The sequence below is a fragment of the Diabrotica undecimpunctata genome, chromosome 7, assembly GCF_040954645.1.
Source record: "Diabrotica undecimpunctata isolate CICGRU chromosome 7, icDiaUnde3, whole genome shotgun sequence".
Taxonomy (NCBI): domain Eukaryota; kingdom Metazoa; phylum Arthropoda; class Insecta; order Coleoptera; family Chrysomelidae; genus Diabrotica; species Diabrotica undecimpunctata.
This window is the reverse complement of record NC_092809.1, coordinates 43,186,170-43,211,122: the sequence shown is the minus strand read 5'-3', so window position 1 is coordinate 43,211,122 and position 24,953 is coordinate 43,186,170. Positions and strand designations below refer to the sequence as shown.

The window sequence follows — 24,953 nt, the reverse complement described above, 5'->3', positions numbered from 1 at the left end:
AAATGTAATCGGATATCGCAAACATATGGTGGGTTAAATTCCGTTAAACGTCAAATGAAGACAATTACTTATTAGATAGCTTTAACACATTCATCTTTGTCGGCATTCGCAAATGCTTCGATGACATCGCGCGTACCTGATAACATTCGGTTCGTGCCTTTGTTTTGACTAGAAAATTGCTCATAAAACCCAATTTATTTTAAGATAAACAGACGACTCTGTAGACAATCTTATCATTATTTTTGGTAATTTGCAATGTATATTCATTGGTAAATAACCGATGTACCAAAACTGTTTATCATAATTTTTCTTTGTCCTTAGAGTTCTAGAGAGAGCTTTAAACAACTAATTGATAAATTATAATTTTAGTTTCTAAATAATATTACCGTATCCAATATATATATATATATATATATATATATATATATATATATATATATATATATATATATATATATAAAGTGCACTCGTAAGTGAATGGGATGTTTTCGGTCAATTTGGAGATAAAAAAGACAAGAGTTGTGCTACTTTATCTATTTATTGAAGACGTTTCGCCCACTGTTCAATGAGCATCATCAGTTCATCTAAAAGAGTGTTATTAGCGATACATCTAATATGAAAAACAATTAAGTAAATGATCTTACTTTTAAAAGATCTGTAGCATTAAAATGCTATTATTGTGAAGAAACATCAAAAATTAATCTACTAAACACATCAGCAAAAACACAGAAACACAGAACGCCGGAAGATTCCCAATTTAATTTAACTTTTGAAAACATTAATTGATTTTATATCTTTTTTATCTCCAAATTGACCGAAAACATCCCATTCACTTACGAGTGCACTTATTTTATATTAAATTAAACGGTCATACTCCTTAAAGATATATATATATATATATATATATATATATATATATATATATATATATATATATATATATATATATATATGTATATATCTTTATATTAATAAAGCTACGGGTCCCAGAATCGCATACTTCTGTCGAAGTTAAGAGGCACGCTAGTGACGAAGTTTGGGAAAATAAAAAATTGCCGTAAGGTAGGAAAATTGAATCCATATGACCGATCCACAAAAAGGGAGATAACACCCTATGCCAAAATTCTATTAGATGTAGCATTTAAGATACTCTTATTAATAAGAAACCGACTAACAAATCTACAATCGATCAGATTTTTACGATGAAACAAATATTGCACAACAGCTACGAACAAAATTTAGGTTGCACATTCTGTTTATAGACTTTAAGCAGGCATATGACTCAATCGACAAAGAAAAACTATACGAAGTGATGAATGTGTTAAAAATACCTACCAAACTTATTAAGTTAGTGGAAATGGCCTTAAAAGAAACAATAAATAAAGTGATGCTGGAAGGAATTTTATCAGTCCTTTACGGTAAAGAAGGGATTAAGACCAGGAGATCCACAGTCCACAACTTTATTTAACCTTACCATAAAGTGGTTAGATATAGATGGTATAATATACTACAAGGGAAAACAAGTTATTAATTTTGCAGACGATATAGCATTAATTATGAGATCAAAATCAGAACTAATCAAAATATTTCAAAAAAATGGAAGCGATATTGAACAAGTTTGGACTATGTATAAACGAAAACAAAACAAAATGCTTACTTTAAAATGAGAGAACGGAAAATGGAGCCCGAAGATAATCTAAAAATAAGTAGCGGAAAGAGAGAATATTGTTTTGGAAAAGTGGATTAATTTGAATATCTCAGACTAACGATTACAAATAGAGCCGAAGAAGATGCTGAAATAAAATAAAGAATTACTAAAGGAAGTACAAAGTTAATATCCAGGAATACAAAAATTAGGATTTAGAAAATGATTATGTAACCTTCTGTTATGTATGGCAGCACAACTTGGGTGTTAAGCCAGAAAAGTACACAGAAATTGAAATCATGGGAAAGAAAGATATTACGTAAGATATTTGGAGGAGCAAAGGCAATGACGGCATATGGAAAAGTAGAACAAATAAGAAAGTAATGGAGCTCTACAATCAACCAAGCATAATACAAAAAGTAAAAGCACAAAGAGCACGTTGAATGGGTCTTGTTTATAGGATGTCCACATAACAGGAGGAAAGTGCAGAGGAGGAAGAACAAAAAAGAAGTGGTTAGAAGAGGTTAAAACCGATATAAGAACTAAAAGTACTGGACTGGGAGAAAAATACGAAAAACAGAAATGAATGGAAAAAAATAGTAAATAAAATAGAAGCCTTGAAGCCTGAAGAGATATTATATATATATATATATATATATATATATATATATATATATATATATATATATATATATATATATATATTTATATATATATATATGGACAAATAAAGAAGTGACGATAGACGGTGAAAACCTGAATCGCTAGACCTAAATACAAAATCAAAAGAAAGAGGACTAAAAATAAATCTAACAAAAGAATCTCTAAATATAACTGAGGATATAACTCTGGACAATAATATTATAAAAAAGGTTGAGTCATATATGTACTAAGGACAAAAAGTCGAATTAACAAAGCTTAACTTAAAGGCTGATTTAAGCCGGTATTGACATATGAAACAATGGCTTTTAGCAACAACATAGTCCACAAACTCCTAGTGACTCTGAGAGCTATGGAACGGAGAATTCTCAACATTAAGCTCAGCGATCACAAGTCCGATAAAGAAATAAGAAGAAACAAAAGTTGCAGATGGAATCCAAGAGATTGCCATGTTAAAATGGAAGTGGACAGGACACATAGGAACAATGGAAGACAACCGTTAGACGAAGCCAATTATTGAATGACGACCAAGAGCAAACAAGAGAAGTAGAGGCAGATCTCAAACCAGACGGACTGATGACATCAAGCGAATCGCTGGTTACGAATGGATACAAAAAACAACAAACAGAAATGAATGGGCACACCTAAGGGAGGCTTACGTTTCGAAATACGAAGGATGGATCAGCTGTTGATGATGATGATATATTATATAATATATTCTTTCTACTTCTATCCATACATAGATAGAAGCTATACTTTTAGACCATAAAGTAAAACACTAAAGGCATAGGATGTTAACATTCTTATTCGTAGGAGGATATCACGATTACGAAACAATTTCCTCATTGTTATAAAAGTTAACATTGCAATTTTAATATGTTTTTCGATAAAATCATAAAGAAAGTTCAAACCGAAAAGAGTGAGAACAAACTCACAGTTTCCTGGTTATGCAGATGGTGCCATAATCATAACAGATCAAGCCGACTTTAGTCCAGTAACTCGGGCAGAAAAGAGGACCTTACCTCCCAATTCTGTCGGACTGAATGGATTTGATCGGAGCTCCGAAGCACGGTAAACGGCTCATATCATGTTTAGAAATAAAAATGTCGTTGCTGATGCCGGAATATTCATATACAAAACGATTATGAGTACTTTAGATATGTGAGAGCTTCAAAATACGTATATTTCTCACGTTCAAAAATATTATTGGTTTTTCTTCAATAAGTCAGTTAATTTTTAAGCTTTGATACGTGTATACATAGTCATTTAAAAGGTAATTTCAAAGGCTATAAGACTAGGTTCATTAGAAAGCGAAACTACCCTTTAGTTTTAAAAAATTAAGGTTGGAACACCCGAAACAGGGGGTGTTCACATCAAGACATACATTTTAATCGGTGATATCTCCATTGTTTTTTACGATACAGAAGTTTTATTTTTGTACTATGTTATATTTTACGTATATATTATATTTATTAAGTTGTTAAAAAAAAAACAACTTAAAATAATCTGCTATGCAGACGACGAAATACTACTCTCTCAAAGTGAAGATGATTTACAACGTATGCCGCACCAATTTAATATAACCACCAGAAAATTTAACTGTTAATTTCCCCAACAAAGACAAAATGCATGGTTACTTCAGCAAATTTACTAAGATGTAAATTGGAGCTTGAAGGTCAGATAATACAACAAGTGATGGAGTTTAAATATCTAGGCATCACATTATCTAGCTACGGAAAGCTCGAAACCGAAGTGGAAGATCAAGTGAATAGAGCAAACAGAGCCGCAGGCTGCCTAAACGAAACAATATGGAGAAATAAAAATATCGGGAAAGAAACGAAAGGCAGAATTTACAAAACAGTCATCAGACCATTAATGACATACGCTGCAGAAACAAGACCTGACACAGAGAGAACAAAAAGGATGTTAGAAACAGCAGAGATGAAAACACTTAGAAAAATTGATGGTAAGACACTATGGGACAGAGCTAGAAGTACAGATATACGACATGCAAGGTGGAGAACATCAAAAAAACTAATGTTTGTATTTTGAGAACGATTTCCGAAGTGGAAATTGAAACGTCAATAAACGTACTTTAACCTTTAATTGTGGCTTATTCCCATTTAAATAGTAATTAGATAAGGAATAATTTTGATTCTGGTGGATATTAGGTTAATTATACTGCCCTTTTTTCCCTAAAATATTCGAAGACTCACTTTGCATTTTATTTAGAATATTTTCTAAAAAATTAATTTCATTCTTCTTTTATAAGCTTCATTTTTATTTTCACACTTTTTAGATCAAAGGCATATCTTTTGAGTTATTCATGAAAAATCATTAAAAAACGTGCCTTTTTTGAATGAAAATTTGCTGTTTTCAACCATAAATAGCTCAACAGAATTGTCTTCAGGGGCGGCTCGACGGGGTAGGTAAGGTAGGCGCCGCCTAACCTCTTCAAATGTACAATAATAAATTATTTATTATTATACATTACTTATTTCAAAATTGTGATTTATAAATTTTGACAAAATACCTATTTAAAATGAAAGTAATTTTTTTGCGCTTCTTGTAGTAGTTGAGAGGCGCTTCAAAATTTTGCCTTAAAAGAGAAGAAAACGTCTATCCGTCTCTCTGTCTTACGCTTACCCAGGAGCAACACGGCTTCAGGGCTAGTCAGTGATTTTATGGTTTTCATAGACGATGAATTCGGTCGCTTCCGGCGAGCTATGATTATTTTAAACGATTAATCTGCAGTTTGATTAAAACGCTTTTTTCAAGGCGCCAAAATCAAGAAAGAATAAAAATTATTGTAATGGGCCTTCGTTTGCTAAATTTACAAATAGATAATAAGGATAATCGACCATTTTGATTTTGAAAACCATAAATGGTTATGCGGTAGTAATTTTAAAAATTCACTTTTTCACAGATTTGAAAAATTTATCAGTGTCAAAAAAAAAAAAAAAATCTTCGAAAGAACATTATTTAAACAATTGTTTAGATTTGAGAAGGTTAGAAAAAAATACGCAAACTATTGTCAGTGCTTTAGCGGGACATATTACTTAATCCAATAAGTTATATAATGAAGAAGTTAGAAAAAATAGAATTTTACTTTCATATTTTAATTGATGTTACGATTATATTATATTCAAATATGGGTAATTTTGAAGAAATTTTTAATTTTGCAGTTAAAGACAATCAGGAAATCCAGAGTCATATTAAAAAATAGAAGAGGTGTTCACGGGTTTGTCAAAAACAATACAAAACGATTTAATAGATTGTCTTGCTGATTAAGTACATAAAAAATGATTTTTTTTTTCAAAATTGATCTGCAGATGCTCTATATAGTTTAATTACAAACGTTCTTGAGTCATATGATTACAAAAATAAATTGATTGATCAATGTTAAACTTCTTTATAAGTATATGTGTCGCCTGTCGCCTACCCGCATACTGAGGTCACGAGCCGCCACTGATTGACTTTCTGAAAAAACTCTATACAACAAAAGTTGCTTAGATTTTAATCCTTTATCGATTCCCGTAAAGACCCCTGAGGCAGAAGCACACATCGGCGTCGTATAACTTTAGTTATTTGAGCACTTTCTCATCAACTCACCAAAATTCAAGTGAATCGGTTTAGTCCAAAAAAATTGAAAGGTGAATAGCCCGAGTGACTGGAGAACTTCAAAAATATGCTGCCCCAATTTTACACTGCTGTACAGTATAAAATGATAGCTAAATCGAAATATAAAATTAATATGTTACATAATATGTCGAACAATGTGTTAAACATTAAAAGTAACAAAACAAATATAGATTTTGAAAAATGTTTTTACGTCTAAATATATCAACATGATTCATAAACTTTTTAAACGCGATATAAGCTGTTACAACATTTTTTCCACGACGTTAAAAAACAATAATTACTTTATCGAAGCCAGTGCTTTTCTACATTAAAAAATGTAGTGCTGAATTTAGCAACAGCCTGGAAGTGTTATCAAGGAAACAGATGGAACATGATTCGTAAAATTTTCAGATGGTGCACGAGATGGTTAAAATGGTATAATTATAAAACGTGTTCATTATTGTACGGAAAAATTCATATTTAGTTAAGTGCAATCGGCATTTTTTGTTTTAAAATTAACAACTCATTAAATTAAAGTATGACAATTTGTCTTGCGTACAGGGGCTCTCTGATAAGTTTGTTTACATTCATACGCAAGATTTTACATATTAGATATGTCGACGATAGGGTTATTTTGGATAATAGTATACACCGTCTAAAAATATAACTGAAATATTAACCAAAATAATCAAAACAGGATTCTCAAAATACATTATATAAACTTCTGGACAAAATTATCGCTTGATATATATATATATATATATATATATATATATATATATATATATATATATATATACATCTGTTGCTCTGAGCATTTTCTCTGTTCTGTCTTTTAGGGGCCACACTTATCATCCATATGTTGTGATACTTTATGGTGTTGTATATTCTTCTTTTATTTTCTTTAGAGATGTTTTTATCCCACAGTACGCTGTTTAGTAAGGCTATGCCTTTCCTTCCCTGTGTATTTCGTTCCTTAATGGCTGCATCCAATTTTCCATCCTGAGTGATATTTACTCCTAGGTATTTGTAGTCATCACATAGTTTAATCTCTTGATTTTCCTCTACGAGAAGGTTATGTTGATCTCCTCCGATACTCATGTACTCAGTTTTTTCCATATTCACTTCCAAACCCCACTCTGTAAACTCTTCTAATAGTTTTCGCATTATGTAACTAAGGTCTTCAGAGTCCTGTGCGATGATGACCTGGTCATCCGCAAAGCACAGAGTGTACAAAGTTAAGTCTGTTAGTGGTATGCCCATATTCGTACATTTTTTCTTCCATTTGTTGAGTGCTGCTTCGAGGTATATTTTAAATAATGTTGGGGATATACAGCATCCTTGTCTTAGTCCTTTAGTCACTTTGAATCCCGGTGTTATCAGATTTGCTGTTTTAATTCTTGTTGTTTGTTAGTAGTACAACGTTTTTACTGCTTCAATCAATTCTATATTTATATTTGTTTTCCCCAGTGCCTCCCATAATTTATCAAGCGGGATACGAACGTCAGATGGACTTCTTGGCCACGAGCAACTTTCTTTTCAATTATCTGGGTAATAGAGAAGACATGGTCTATTGTAGATCGACCTGCACGAAAACCAGCCTGTTCTTCGGCTTCCATATCTTGGTATTCTTCTTCTATTCGATTTTTTATTATTTTCCCATATATTCTGCTAATACTACTAGTAACTGCAATTCCTCTATAGTTTTCAGGTTTCGATTTATCTCTCTTTTTATGGATGGTGCTCATATGCGATTCTTTCCATTCCTCAGGTATTTCATGTTTATTTATGCATTGCTGGAAAAGTTGTCGTAGTCGTTGCATAGTATTTTGGGTTCATGTTTAATAAGTTCCGGAACTACATTTCCTGGGCCAGGTGATTTGCCATTCTTTAGATGTCTGCATACGGTTTCGACTTCTCTCTCATTTATTCTGATTGATGATCCTATCAGCCTGACGTCTTGTAAACCATAGTTCTCTATCTGTTTGAAGGGCTCTCTTGGCTCTCTTGAATTATCGCTTGTTACAATTGTTAAAATATTGATATCAACTAAATAAAATTTAAATATTAGCGCCATATGTCATTTACAGGAAGTTAAGGTTGGTACAATGTAAATTGTATTCACTTTAGAACAAAATAAAGTTAGTCTAACTGGTTCGTAAGTTTTAACAGGTTATGGTGGCTCAGAACATTTTTCCCGTAGGTAAATAGATAAACGTTGTAGGTTCCTATATAGACTAAGTGTTAAGTGTAAACCTGTAGTAAGTGTTAAGGTAGTGAATTACATGTCTATGGTGCCAAAATTGTTAGGCCGCGAAAATTACTATAATTGGGTTTTCGCAGTGCAAAATTATGTTGTTCTAGAAAGTTTGTCAACATGTTTAGGAGGAACTAAAACCGAAGGAGACAGACAAGAAAAATCTAAAGCCAAGTTAGTCCTTTTGCTTGATCCACTGTTATATATACATATAAGGCAAGCAAAATCCGCGAAAGAAATTTGGGACGCTTTAACAAAGTTATTTGATGACAGGGTACGTGATAAAAATCAGTTTATTGAGAAGACAGACTGCAGTTCAATGGCAAGTTATGTGAACCAAATAGTTAAAATAGGACAAAAATTGAGTGGAACTGGTTTTAAAATTGACGAGGAGTGGATAGGTTCGCTACTTTTGGCGGTATCACCTGATCGTTTTTCACCAATGATAATTGCGATCTAACATTTGAAAATTGTTATTTCTACCGATTCGATCAAAATAAAACTGTTGGACATGGAAAGTGGTGTTGGTAACACTCGTAATGCGTTTGCAAGTGGTTTTAGTAACATAATCAATCACAACAGACGATTTAAAAATCATAGAAGTGATGATGGTATAAATAACAAGAGAGACAGAGATCTGTCGAAAATCAGATGTTATTATTGTAAACAAACCAGTCACTATAAAAATAAATTTCCGAAGTTGAAAATGCGGAAAATGTGGTTGAAAAGGATGTGGTAGATGTGCCAGAAAATGCTAGTGTAATTGATAATAAGTGGGTGTTTAAGTTAAAGTGTAATAGCGAAAATAAACTTACATATCGTACAAGACTAATAGCTAGGGGTTTGAATCAAAGGGAATAATATACTCTACAGAAACTTTGGCGCCAGTAATAAGACATTCTTCTTTAAGGTTGCTTTTTCATGTTCTATAAAATTAGGTTGGAATATTACTCATTTAGATCAGAGCTTCCCAAACTGTGCATCGCGACGCCCTGGGGCGTCGCTGCGTTGTTCCAGGGGCGTCGCGTGTCAGCGCGGACTTTGAATACAGAAAATATATTTATTTGACTTTAAATGAGTATAAAATCTATGTATTAATAAATAAATTAAATAAAAAATATAACATAAAGTCGATAGACCTTTGAATTATCCAAAATTATTTTAAAAATTGTTCAATTCGAAAGTAATCCGTTTGGCTCCCCTTCACCCGTGTTCCTTACTGTCCCGCGTTTTATGTCACTTAGCCAAGCTTTTTTTTGTTTTATTACGCGCGGAGATTTTTTGCTATCAACAATGAATACTTATATTCAAAAGAATAGAAAATCAAAACCAAGACTTCAATTGTAAAATGGACACATTGCGTCATACATAGAGAAGCCTAAGCAGCAAATAACGTTACACCTGAATTAAGTGTTGTGATGTATAGCATTATTAAAGTGGTGAACTACACTAAATCACGCTCCGTGAAATTAAGACTTTTCCATAAAGTTTGTGAAGAAATGAGGGCCGAAGATACCTCTTTATTTTATTATTTGCAACTCTCGTTGGCTGTCCAAACGCAACGTACTCGCACGTGTATACGAATTAAGAAACGGATTTCACATGTATCTACATACAGAATCACATGATGATGCGCAAAACTTTATTAATTCAGAGATTATAATAAAATTAGCATACCTCTGTGACATATTTAAGAAATTTAATGATCTTAATAAGTCTTTGCATGTAAACAATACTTATATCCTGCAATTGACAGATAAAATTACTGGGTTTCAGAAGAAGTTGCTCTTATAGAAGAGAAAATAAGAAGATCAAGAAATTAACTGTTTCGCTGCTTTACAAGGTATTCTACAAGAAAAATCAATGGAAATCCTTGATCCCTCTTTAAAAAATATGTTAACGCAACACATGTTATCACCGAGCGAACACTTTGAGAAATATTTTCCCGAAGATATGGAGCAATATGACTGGGTCAGAAACCCTTTCCTGTCATCCACACCAACGACACTTTCAACAGAGGAAGAAGAACAACTGACAGAATTGTTCTGTGATTTTGCAAAGCTGTTTTCATTTTGGAGCTCACTTTCTCATGAATATCATGCCATCAGCACTGCTGCATTAAAGGTTTTATTACCATTTGCACTTGTACGAAACGGGCTTTTCTGCAATTGCAGTAATTAAAAACAAGTACAGGTTAAACATAAACTTGAAAAGGGATGAGAGTGGCAATTTCTAAACTGGAGCCCCGGTTTCATAAGCTGTGCTCAAAAAAGCAAGCACATCCCTCACATTAACCAACCAGTAACATAAATAAATATCCCTTTTCATTTTTGTGCCTATGTTTTGATTTCGTTCTTAACTTTTAATAAAAAATATAAATGTTCAAATAGTGTTTTTGTTATATTATTGAGGGTTGGGTTGAGGGGGCGTCGTAAAAAAATACCAAAGTCCCAAGGGCGTCACAGTACGAATAAGTTTGGGAAACCCTGATTTAGATGTTAAAACAGCATTTCTTAATGGTAATTTAAAAGTGAAAATATACATGCAATTATAATACCAGAGAGTTTTGGTTTAGCAGGTAACAAATGTTTAAAATTAAATAAAGCTATTTATGGACTTAAACAGTTTTCTAGAGCCTGGAATTATGAAGTAAAGAATAACGTATTGGAAAATATTAATTATAAGAAATCAAAACATGAATCTTGTATCAATATAAAAAGAGGTCGTAAATAAAATGACGGTCGTAGCAGCATATATAGATGTTTTTTTTTGTATTTTCAAATGATGAAAGTCAAAGTAGACTAAAAAATGAGCTAAAAAGTAAATTTGTTATTAAAGATTTGGGTAGAATTAAAAAATGTTTAGGTATGCAAATATATTTTGATCCAAATAAAGGTTATATTGCTTTAAATCAGAAAAACTATATTATTCATTTGTTAAAGAGATTTAATATGAGTGATGCCAAAGGAGTTATAACTTCAATTGAACCAAAGTTATCTTTTAACAATTGATGATATTAACAATTGTATTAGAGATAAATTTCCTTATCAAAGGCTAATTGGTAGTTTGATGTATTTATGTGTTTTAACCAGACCAGATATATCATTTACAGTCAGCTTCTTGAGCCAACTTAACAATGTATATAATGAGTCTCATTGGAAATGTGCAAAATACTAATGAGGTATTTAAAAGACATTATTAATTATTCTCTGATTTAAACCAGACCTCTAAAATAATGGTTAGAGAAGACACATACACAACAACACATACACGAAGATATGCATATAATGAACATCAATATTTGGAAAGACAAGCATTAAACGGAATAAAATTGAAAGAAGTGGTAAAAATATATGAAAAAATTTAAAATAAACTCAGAAGTACCTTCAAGTACATGTTATTAGATATTATGGACACTATGGACATATATTATGGACACTACAAGGGAAAATTGGATGGGTAAAGAGGGCCCGAAGGACGAACAATTTCGTGGCTGAAAAATCTCCGTACTTGAATTAAATATAAAAATTGTTGTAATGATCGTCAATATCCAAAACGAATAGGCACTAATGGAAGAAGACCATAAAAGACTTTTGAACTTTAAAATAAGTAATAAATGAATAATAGTATACGAGGTATACAAGTATAAATTCTATTTAATAAATTCATTTCAATTAGTTTAGTTATAACTTCACAGACATATCGCCCGTAGACGGCCAATAAAGCTATCACTAAAATAAAGATTATTTAACGAACTAATGGTTCAGATATAATGGTGCAAAATAATGTAATAAGAGTTTGATTTCAATAACGAACTCTTCTATAGATTCCGACTGAATGATAAAATTAGTCATTTGCAATGATTAGATAATGGTCAATCGACTGCCCTTATCATGAGCTATCGAATGGCAATAGCATGAGAGCTATCGAATGTATGTATTTTGCTGAATATAATTTTAAAAGAACAACATCAAACCTAATTTGTAATAATTAATAAGTAAAAAATTAATATTATAAAGTTGATCATTCAAAGAATTCAGTAACCAGAACGTTGATAGATATTAAGTCCATGGACTGGTCCATAGAGAAGTCACTGAAAAATATTTAAAACCTATGTTTGCTGATTATATACTACTAATAACAGCAATTAAGAAGAATGCAATGATACCAGACCTAGAAAAAAATCCCTAATAAAAGGACTAAAAGGGAGGTAAAGAAGAAAAGCCTTCAAGTACATAAATATTGAAACATTAAATAAATATTAAATAAACAAAGTCAGAAAAGGCCAAGAAGCTTGGTGATGCGCTCGAAGTAAAACTAGAAGACCGAATGAATGATATCGAAGATGTTCAGAACTGTTTAAGAAAGTGTATAATTATATTAGAGAGGCGCTAACAGAAGCTACTGAAACACAAGAACTCTAGAAAATAAAGTCAGGTTGGCACGATAAAGGTCCATATAAAGTCTACAAATATATATATATATATATATATATATATATATATATATATATACTACTAGTACTACTACTACTACTACTATCGGTTCACAGCATTCTCCGGCGCCTTCCGACTCCTAACCGCCATTCTTCTCTATTTAACCATAGGCCTGGAGGGATTTCTCTTTCCTCTAGTTCTTTTTCAATTCCCTCTCTCCAGCTTCTTCTCGGCCTTCCTCTTTTTCTTCTTCCTTGTGGTATCCACGTCAAAATCTGTTTCGGAATCCTGTCATCTGGCATTCTCTGTACATGGCCGTACCATATTAACTGTTTTGTTTTTATGTCATCAACTATTGTATGCTTGACTCCCATCATTTCCCGTATTCTCTCATTTGGTATCCGACCTCCTCTTGATTTGCCTGCTACTCTTCTCCAGAAGTCCATTTCTGTTGCTAGTAAGTTTCTCTGTTCTTTGTTTCATTGGCCAAACTTCAGTCTCGTCGTTGTGAGGGATTCCCATGCCATTACATTTTCTTTTCCACAGCTTGAGTACTTGTTCCAGATAAATTTTGAAAAGGGTAGGCGAAATACAGCAACCCTGCTTTAGTCCTTTCGTAACCTTAAATCCTTCAGATATCCTTGATCCAGTTTTAATTATATATATATATATATATATATATATATATATATATATATATATATATATATATATATTCTGTATCTTATCTATAGATTTTATATAAACAATCCGTACGGCCCAGAAATAACAAACGAAGAAGTTACTATGGCCATTAAGCGGATTAAAGATGAGAAATGACCAGATGAGGTGCATGGTGAAATTTTAAAGCTATTAGAGGCACACCGAGACTGGTTACTTTCCAAAAGACTGGCTACTATTAATATTCATTCCACTTCCTAAAAAAGCCAACGCTGGAAAATGTGAGGAACATAGATTAATGGCTTTGATGAGTGATGTACTTAAAGTACTCCTTACCACAGAATAATAAACAATCAGAATGCCCACTCTGATTGAAAAAATAAGTACGTGCATCTCATTCGCGCAGACGGAATCAGCCATGTTTTAGTCGGAACCAGTGCTGTTCAGTGATATTTTATCTGGTGTGCATAGACAAATTAACCCGGTTTAATTTATTTACAGCAACTACAGACATAATATGCACTATTTTATTCGTACTTTTAGTTGAAGAATAGATTAAATTATTCCAAATTTACTAAATTATGAATCTCTAAAAATTTAAATTACAGTTCTGTCGTAGCTTGTCACAAATTTCTCAATTCGAGTCTATGTTTCCGTCTAAAACATGGCGTTCGCGTGCTGACAAACTTCAAAGGCGGCATCTAAGAGTGAGCATTCTGATTGTTTTTTATTCTGTGTCCTTACTATCATTCACTTGCGCATATACACCAAATTAGCAAAACACCTGAGTGAAGATCAATTTGGATTCAGACCAGGACTTTGAACGAGGGAAGCACTTTTTAGTTTGCAAGTTCTAATACAGAGAGCCAGGGATATCAACTGCGATGTGTATACATGTTTCATTGATTTGACAAATATGAGGTATTTCAACAAATATGAGGTATTTGAAATATGAATAAAAACGCAGAATTTAATGTTTTAATTTTAATGTAGCAGAAGTTTGTTTTATTGGAAAAACGTTTTAGTGTAATTAAAAAAAAAAGTTTTAAACGTTTTAGACCGTTTGTTATGTGAAAGTTTATGAATCCAGCGTTTTTAGGCCTCACAATTGTTGCCAAAACTCAAATTTCATGCTATAGTTTTAATGGTTAGGCTCTAGTAATCGAAACCTCATATCGACCAGTCAATGAAAGGAATAGATTGAATTGATCTCATGAGAATCATAAAAATGGTGGCATCAAGCGCTGTTTGTGAGAGAACGGTTCATTCTACACAAAAAGTTCCAATAATCATTTGTGTTTAAAATTATCTCAGCTACATTTTTTATTTAAAACATTTTTTTGTGCGGCGTACAGATTCCTCCCTACGACGGGGGTTTTAGGGGAAAGCTCGGGGGTAAAAGTGGTAAACTTTTTTGCATCTTTTTTGGGGTCCCAAAATCAATATTCTCGGCAAAATTCAGCTTGTTTGTATGAGTTTTAGAGGGTTAGTGGCATTTTTGTCTCTGACAACTGGAGTACCTATAATAGTAGAAAAAAGTGCTAAGAAGCTTCAACTAGAACAAAACAAATGAAGTAAATACCACGGCTCAGTTTTCTCACCATATTTGGCTACCCTAACTTAGTTTAGGCTGCAGGTGGATGCAGTCAGTTACTAGTGTGTAACACACGAAGTCATGAAAAGTGTTTATTGGTAGATTGGGTATTTTATATATTTCGAAAAGCCTTTCGTTACCGTCCAATACGACAAAGTTATCACAATACTAAGAAAACAAATTCTAGATTAATGAAAGATAAAAAAATAGTGCATCTTTAGTGACATCAGAAAGCAAATGTGACAATAAGCAGAGAGTTGTCAGAAGAGATATTAATCATGCATAGAGTCTGATAAAGCTGCGTACTGTCACCTCTATTATTTAAATGATGGTTAAAGTAAAGAAGTTTGATCAATTTTTCTGACACAAGAATGCTCAGAAGACTATTATAAGTCAAGATAATAAGCGAAAAAGATTATCGAATGAATGTAAAGCTTAGCAATAAAAGATTAGCATGAACATGAAACGAGCATGAAAAATATTTGGCAGGTGACCACTCTATCTTTCTCTGTAGCTTCACAGTTCTTTGTGGACCCATCTACTTCGGTGAAACGTACAAATACTTAGGCATGAAACTAACAGATAATGGGACCCTGGATAAAGCAATAAAAGACAGAAATGTCTAAGGAAGAAAAGCCATAAAAATGATAAAGGAGGTTCTGTGGGACAAAAATATCTCAAAAGAAAACAAAAGGATATACCAGATCGTTATACAAAGTATTGTTACATATGGTTCCGAAGTTTGGCCACTAAACATCAAAACAGAAAAAACACTTCTAGACATGGAAATGGACTAGGAAATGGGGAAAAGAACTCTTGGATTGAGAAATAAGCAAACAAATACCATTGAGTAATGATCATTTGAATTTTATGTTGTACCTAATGTATTTGGGGTGGTATTATTTTCTTGTACAATTCTTGTACAAAACTGATGCAAGGAGAGCTGTCTTCTTTCATAAGAACTGTGCTATCTGTTATGTTCATGAAAAACTCTATCTACCCTTTGATTTAATGGAGCAAATGTTACAAGGAATAGATGGCATTTTGATATTTCAGGATGTTTTAAGAATTACAGCTCCAAATAATACCTTACATTTACAAAGACTTGAACAAGCTTTAAAGAAATTATCTGAAGATAATTTACATACAAAGTTCGATAAAAGTGAATTTTTCAAAGACGAGATTGACTATTGTGAGTATAAAATGAGTAAAGCGGGGGTGTCTACTAGTGCAGATAAAGTAACTGCACTTGCAAATACTTTAATACCCACAAATAGAACTCAAGTTCGGAGTTTCTGTGGTCTAATTAATTATTACAGGCGTTTTCTTAAAGACACTTCTACAATATTACAACCATTAAATAACTTATTTAAACACAATGTCAATTGTATATGGTAAATACTTGTCAAACTGCGTTTGGCAAAGCAAAAAACTCATTTGTTCTAGAAATGTTTTATGTCACTATGACCCAAACTTACCAGTGGTCCTAGCAACTGATGCATTACCCTATGGTGTAGGTGCAGTACTTTCACATATTTTTTCAGACGGTACAGAGAGACCTTTACAGTTTGCTTCTCAAACTCTTACTGCTACACAGCAAAATACTCACAAATAAACAAAGAAGCATACAGCATAATCTTAGGAATAAAAAAATTTTACAATTTTTTATGTGCTAGAAAATTTACTTTGCTCACTGACCATAAACCTTTAGTTCAAATCTTTGCACCTGATAAAAGCCTTCTTACAAGGTTTGAATTATGATATTTGTTACAAAAATACAGATTCTCATCTCAATGCTGATGCACTTTCACGTCTACCTACAAAGCCAGAACAAAATTTCACACATGATGAACCAGATATTTTCAACATAAATTAAATTGAAAATTTGCCTACAAACATTAGAGATCTAGATTTTCATACAAAAAATGATCATACTCTACAAAAATCACTTTTTGGGCTAAAAACGGGAAAATCTGTTAATAAACGATTTAGGTTCAAGATAAATCAAGGTGAATTTTCATTACAATCTAACGTTATTATGAGAGGACAAAGAGTAGTTATACCTACTAAATTGAGAAATAAAATTTTGACAGAATTACATAATATACTGCACATTTTGCCAGAATGAAATCTTTAGCTCGTAGTTATTGCTGGTGGCCTCACATAGACCAGGATATTGAGTCACTTTGTAAAAATTGTTTAGAATACAAGCACAAGAACAACCCAACTAAAGATAACTCTCATATATGGGACCCACCAAAATTTTGCTTTGAAAGAGTGCATGCTGATTACGCTGGACCTTTTAATGGAGGGTATTATTTTATAATAGTAGATTCCTTCAGCAAATGGCCCGAAATTCATTTTACAAAAAATACTACTACAAAAACTACTTTTGAAATTTGCCGAAAAATTTTTGCAACTTTTGGTATTCCTAAAGTTTTTGTTACTGACAATCCTAGACAATTCGACTCTCATGCATTTGTAAGTTTCATGAAAGATAATGGAATTTTACTGGACCCTACCATCCAGTAACCAATGGACAGGGGGAGAGATATGTCCAAACACTAAAAAATTGTTTAAGGACTATGAGAAGTGAGGGAAATGACAGGGAGTTCGAATTATGTAAGCTTCTTATGCAGTACTGCAGAAGTTCACATACAGTTACAGGCAAAAGTACCTCTGAACTTAGGTTAGGAAGACAAATAAGGAATAAATGAGATTTACTTAAACCTTCGTGTAGTGATAGAGTTACCTATACTGACAAAAGTCTAAGAAAGAGTGAGAGATTATTTTCATTCTAAATGGCAATTTGTACTCAGATTAGGGTTATTACATTATTTAATTCGGGTAGATGATGGTAGAACCTGGAAACGTCATCTAGACCAAATACGACAAATTGGGGAATATATACCATCTCAAAAGAATCAGACATGTTACATTCCGGATACCATTACTTACAATTTGGTTGCAAGGGAGGCATCCATTCCAGAGCACAGTGTCTCACCACCACCTACCGAAGTGACTACCGAGGAATCGAAAATTTCAAATAATATGGAAAGTTCCAATATTGTACCTGGAGCTCTAATTGAAACTGAGGAACCCGTTTTAAGGCGTTCCACTAGAGTAAGAAAACCTGTTATGAGATTGAATTTATAAGTACTTTACTTTTAGATATCTTTTGTAAATTATGGTCAAGGAAGGAGGTGGTATGTTCATGAAAAACTCCCTAAAGAAATGTAAGTTGGTATGACGCTGAAGGACACAACGAAAGACACAACACTATCAAACATTTACAAATCGAGTGTAATACAGACATATTAAGCAGAATGTTATATATTAAATAGTAAAACAATCTAAAAATAAGACTAAAGTTGTGGCTTTTCAGGCAGATCAATCATAACACTTTAGACTAATAATTGTCTATATTCAATTTCAATTCTAATCTCATAGGACTAGAATTGAATATAGACAATTCTTAGAAACAGGTATAGGCATCCAAAATAATTACAAAAATAGGTATATTAGAATAAAAGTACTTGAAAATAAGACGATGAACAAGGATGGTCTTGAAGGAATAAATTAAGAAAATTATAAAGACGAAACTGGAAATACGGAAAGATGCTGAAATATAAATGTATATACAATAAATACCTATACGAAAATTTCATAGCAATCTTCAGTACCTGGTCTAGGGCACACCTATACACAACGTACGGTACTGGAATCTATAGAAATAAGACAGTTCAATGCGAAATAACTAAAGAGGTGTTTAAGCGAAAGAAAATGTAGAGAAGGTAAAGGTAGGCATTGCAAGAATACTTAAATTCCTACGGAACCGAGAAATAACATTGGTATAAGTATACAAGCAAGAAATAGGAAGCATAGGCATACCTACATTAAAAAACGACAGAAAGCTTGTTAAAAGACAAAACAAAACACTAATTCAAATTCCAAATTACCTCTAAAAATTCTACACGGAATATTATAAGGTATACATTAAGACCTCAGATGTTCGTATTGAAGATATGAAGATTGTCAACTAAAATGGTTCAACTATAAATGCAAAATAAAACGACTAGATACAAGAAACATATATTTCAGTAAGTAAAAAACCAAAATTCTAGATAAATGCACTGTATACAATATTAAAATAATATTCAATATAATAAAAAAAGAAAAAATGCTTATTTATTATGTAAAAAATGCTTCAACAGGAATTTAAAATTCTAGTCTTATTTTTTATCAAATAGATATTCAAAAATAGGGAAATAGTTGTACATACTTGGAAGCAATAGGCACCAGGGTCCAGTCGTAGCCTTGCAACACTTTGGTAACGGCATCGTTAATTTCACTTTTGTCCAATTCTTTGCCATTTGTGCTCGAAGCAACACTTTGCAAAATGTGCGAAGCAGCCGTTGTCACTAACGAAGGCGTCGCGATGCCGACTGTCGACGTCGTCGTAGCTATATTCACTGACGTAGACCGAGAAATCGAACTAGACATCATTTAGAAAAGATAAATAAAGTACTCAGTAACTGAACAATGACGTTGTCCTACCGCGAATGACTTACATCAAAGAATGCTTTGAAATCCTTGTAGTAGTCTGTTAGCGAGTAGGCTGTGATCGTAGATTCTCCGATACCGTCTTAAGGATCTTCTGTCTCTGTCGTTCGAGTTGGAGAACGTGAGGGTGGGAAAGAGAGTGGTGCAACCAATGGAGGTTGACGGTAGTGGGTTAAGTCCGCCTTGCAGTCGCATTGGCTGAGAGGAAGTGAGATTTTTAATTAAATGATTTTGAGTTTGGAATTGGATTTGACACATCGTAAGAGAGTTTCAATATTTAAATATTTTGATAGTTTTTTGGGCTGTTAAATAATGATTTTGTAAATGTTATAACTAATTAGTTTATACCAGGTGTGTTGAATATGTTCTGTAAAAAATTAAAAACGAATAAAAATGTTTGTATTTGTCGTATCTTTGGTTTGTTTTCTTACTAGGGTTAATAAATTAGGTAATTTTCTTATTTATCGCAGAAAGTATCAAAAATTTTATATTTTTGATCACAGATATCTTTTAGGGGAAAAATAATAGAAAAAGAAGTTTGAGAATAAAGACACCTGATGATGGTAAAGTTCAAAAAAAAAATAAAGGAGATAAGAAAACTACACAAACAGTGGCAAGAATTTAGGTTGGATTCTTGGATACAGATCTTCGAAAATATACGGTCACCAAAAAGAAAATAAATTAGCAGTAGCTAGCAAAAGCTAAATCAGAAACGATTATATATGCGATTAACTTAAAGCCAGAAAGCGCGAACGGAATATTCTTCAAGCTATCAATATGTCAGCCGGAAGTCTATAAAGAGGTTATGTATGCGTGTGATAAATTTCGTTTCATTCTCTAAAAGTGGTATCAGTATCATCATCTTTCTCTTTGCCTTTATCACTATGCGTGGTCGGTTTCCACAATTACATGTCTCCTTAAGTTTCTATCTTGGGTCATACCAATATCAATCCCATTATCGACATATCCTGCCTAAGCGTCTTTCCTCAGGTCTTCTTTTCTCTTCCTCTCCTACTCCTCCCAGGAAGCCGTAGATCAGAAATTTTTTGTATTGGGTGATTAACGTCTCGACGTTGAACATAACCAAACTATATTAACCTATGCTCTCTCATTTTGGCATCAATTGGTGCCACTCCTACATAGACTTGCCCTAATATACTCATTCTTAATGTTATCCTTTTTTCACTCAACTCATCCATCTAAGCATTTTCATTTCCGCTACATGTATTCGTTGTTCCTCTTTCTTTTTAACTACTCAATATTCAGTTCCGTACATCATAGCTGGTTTTATGACTGTTTTATAGAATTTTCCCTTCAGTTTCATTGGAATCTTTCTTTGTTGTGTCACACAACACATCTATCTCTTCCTTTCTGTTCATTAATCCAACCCTAATTCTACTGCACGTATCTCCATCTATTTTCGCATTACCAGGTATTTAAAACTAATACTTTCCACGATCATTTCACAATCCAAACTTATCCTTATATTTGTTTTAAAATACAATCTATTAAATACAAACAAGTAACGCTAAGCATTTTTGTTAAACGAACATATATAAATAAGAGTTTTAGTCAAATGACTATTAGCTTATACTGAGTTTATTAATAATAACTAAAACTAAGTCTAGAAATCTATTTTCCAAATGGTAAGTCCAGAGGAGTAATGGTTAATCTATTTAGTTGTGTGGAGTTGTCCAATAAATTTACTGCTAACTCATTGGGGTGTTTTTCCAGTCATTTACAATATTTATCACTGATTTTAATGATGATCTGATTCACAGTTTTGATCTTTAAGTCGCTGTTAAGGTTTGCATTTTAAATAAACCACGGCGCAGTGTTGGCACGAAGAACCTTCGATTGAAATCAGTCTAGTATTGCTATGTTGCTATCTGCTGCAGTTCCCCACAGTTCAATCCCGTATGTCCAGATGGGCCGGCTGGTTGCTTTATACACTAATATTTTGTTACATAATGATAAGGCGGAATTACAGCCATGTAACCAGTAGTATTTTTTGAATTTTATTTCTTATTGTTTCCTCTTCATCTAGATGTGTGTCTCCCATGTTAGCCTCTTGTCAAGGTGTAATCCAAGATATTTTACTGTATCATTTTTGAGAAGGTTCTTGTTATGAATTAGGATATTTGGTGTTTCTTTGTGACAATTAGTAAATACCACGTTAACTGATTTTACTTTGTTAATCTTTATCTCCCAGAATTGCAGTGTCATCTGCAAATGTTGCGATTATAGATTCTTTTCCAGTTGGAAAATCAGCTGTAAAGATTGTGTAGAGAATTGGTCATAAGAGGCTGCCTTGCGGGACCCCTACATTTATGTGGGTGGATGTTAAATACACTTTCTTCGTATCTTGCATAAAATAGTCTTTCTTAGATATGATTTTAGTATCGTGTATAGCGGCTGAGATATTGCTTTCTTCAGTTTGAATAGTAATCCTGGATACCAGACCTTGTCAAATGCTTAACTAACATTTACGAAAATGACATTGCAAAGCTCTTTTCCTGGAAGGCTGATTGTATCTTTTCTATCACCCTATGCACTTGTTCAGTTATGCCGTGTGTTTGGCGAAAACCGAACTCATGATTAGGTATAATATTGTTGTTCTGTATATCCATAATCAGTCCACTTGCAATGACTGTCTCTGCGACTTTGGACATACCTGGTAATAGTGATAATAGGATGATGGGTCGGTAGGATGTAATCTCATTTGAAGGTTTTGCTGGTTTTGGAATCCCAATAATTTCTGCTAACGTTCATTGTGCAGAAAAGTAGCCTGTTTTTAGTATCGAGTTTATCATTTGTGTTAGACTTACTATTCCTGTTCGGGGTAGATTATTTAATATGTTGGCCCTTATCAGATCATGTCCAGGCGACTCTTTTTATTGAGTTTTTTTATTAAACTTTTTACTTCGCTAGGAGTTGCCCATTTGGATGGATGGTTCATTTGATTAGGACTGTCTAAATATTCATAGACTTCGTCATCTTCATCTGCCCTGTTTGTTAGCGACTGAAATACCTTTTCTAAGTGTTTTGAGAAAGCGTCTGCTCTTTCCTGTTTTGTCTTTAACCATTTTCAATCTTCTGTTCTTATAGGTGGAATTTGGTTTAGTGGTCGCTTAAGCTTATTTGTAGCCTTCCATAATGAGAAATTACTATCTGGATTGGGTGTCAGATTTTTTAGGTAATGTTGGACATTGGCGTTGCTATATTGTTTTAGTAGTCCTTTTATTTCTCTGCACATTCTGTTCAATTTGGGTTTGTCTTGAGGTGAACGAGTTTGATGCCATTTTTTACGTTTTTCTAATATTTTTCTTCTTATTATTGTTGAACCATTTTCGTTTAAAGTTATGTTTTATAGATTCCCATATAGCTTTATGTATTATTTTATTTTTGTTTTGTTTTTTTTTTTTTAGAGCAGCCGTCTCAAAAGTTCGAATAGCTATGATGATTGCCGACCTCCGCCGCGGAGATGGCACTTGAAGAAGAAGATTATTTTATTAATGTTTTTATTGTTATTTCTATTTCTTGTGGTTTTTTAGTGGGATTTTTAGGTCTATTTTTTCTTATAGGATTTCTTTGAAAATATTCCTGTCTGTTGTTTTATTCGTTAGTCTTGGAGGTAGAGGTGGACAAATTTTTGTTGCGTAACACACCATACCAATTCTTTTGTTGTCCATTCTGTATCCGAGATTGAGAGATGTTACTTTGTTTATAATTTTGCCCATGACTAGGTTAAACAAGAAGGGGCTTAAACTGTCGCCTTGTCTAATTCCTCCCGGTATTGGAATATTTTCAGTGAATTGGTCTCCTGCTCTAACTTTGATTACATTGTTTTTATTTAGGTTATGGACTATCTTTGTTATGTTGGTCGGTGTTTTATTTTCTATTAATATATTTAGAATGTCTCCCATGCGAACCCTGTCAAACGCCTTCGTCAGATCAATGAAGCAAATATACGCTGGCATGCCAAACTCTATAGTTTTTTCTTTTATTTGTTTTATTATGAATACTGCATCTGTTATAGACAACAGATGTAAAATCTTGTTGTTCTTCAGCATTAGTGATTTGCCTTTCCAATTTGTCCTTAAGAATACTCGTGAAAAGTTTCATCGTTGTATTTAAGAGGGTTATTCATCTGTAGTTTTGAGGGCAAGTTTTTTGCCCTTTTTTAAATATGGGGATTGTGATGCTCTTATGCCATTCCTCTGGTGTTTCTGTGTCGTTTAAGATTTTGTTAAAGAGTTGTGACAGTTTACTTGCAAGTTCAGGGCCTCCATATTTTAAGGGTTCATTGGGTATATCATCTGTTCTAGGTGATTTTCTGTTTTTTAGCTTCTTGATCTTTGCTTTTACCTCTCCGTCATTGATTGTGCTACAATCAATGACGAAGATAGCAATCAATGACAAAGAGTTCTTTTACCTCTTGACAAAACCACGGTTGGTTTGGTGTGGTTTATCGCGCTTGTGTTAATTTTCCGCTTTCCAATTGCTTCTTCTGCTGCTTGGTTGATGCATTTCCTGATTTTTTGCCAAGTACTCTCCATTCTGGTTGTAACTCGATCTCTTTTAGTTTGCTGGTAATCCTGTTCTCATAAAGGATGTGTTCTCTGTTGCTAACGACTGTATATTGTGTTCTTCGATAAGCATTGGGGGTTTTCTGTTTAGTTGCGGACGTTCTAGTAGCATCTTGCATAAAACAAGGTTGTGATCGGTCCCCAGGTTAGCAGAGGTTAGGGCTCCGACATCAAGTACTTATGACGGTGTTATCACTCGATTTGTGATTATAAAATCTATCATTGATCGCTGGCCTCGATTATTGTTAAAAGTGTATTTATGTTGGTCTTTATGAGGAAAGTATGTGTTGTTGATTCTCATTTCATCTCTAGTGCAAAAGCTATTAGTGCTTTGCTGTTTTCATTAATTATTTCTTGGTTGTACTTCTGTTTTATACCTGGTATGACATTGTTTTCGATCCGTGCATTAAGATCCCCGAATACGATCATTTTGTGTTTAGCATTTGTGTTATCTACGGTGTTTTGTAGTTGCTAAATGAAATTTTCAGTTTCTGCTGTGGGCTTAGATATGTCTGGGGCATATGTGCTTATCAGGTGTATTGTGATTTTACGCATTTGTATAGAGATTTTTAATAACCTATCGTTGATGTATTCGATATCTTCAATGCTTTGCGTGTATTTATCGTGCAGCAAAATGCCGACTTCTAAATTTGCTCTTTCTTGTTTAGCTTTTCCGCTGTATATGAGTTTAAACTCTCCGTATTTTGATGTTCCTTGGCCTTTTTTCTTTGTTTCGCAGATTGCGCAGATGTCAATATTGTGTCTCTTCAGTTCTATTATGATCCAAAGTACCAAAGAAACACTTATTAATATAAAATAACAACTAACTACAGAATAACAAGACACAAATTAAGGTAAGAAGCAAGTTATTGAAAAACTTCACAAGTGCATCCGTCAAAACTGTAAAAACATAACTTTACTTTCAACT

General features: G+C 33.1%; 1 protein-coding gene across 1 annotated transcript in view; it reads right to left on the bottom strand.

The window, feature by feature from the left end:
* LOC140445270 (uncharacterized) overlaps positions 1 to 19,516 on the bottom strand; it is a 125,169-nt gene extending 105,653 nt beyond the window's left edge. Inside the window, exon 1 of the mRNA XM_072537195.1 lies at positions 19,156 to 19,516. Coding sequence (XP_072393296.1) covers positions 19,156 to 19,379 — 224 coding nt within the window. The 5' untranslated portion in view covers positions 19,380 to 19,516. The remainder of the gene's footprint in view (positions 1 to 19,155) is intronic.
* Positions 19,517 to 24,953: the final 5,437 nt, after the last annotated feature.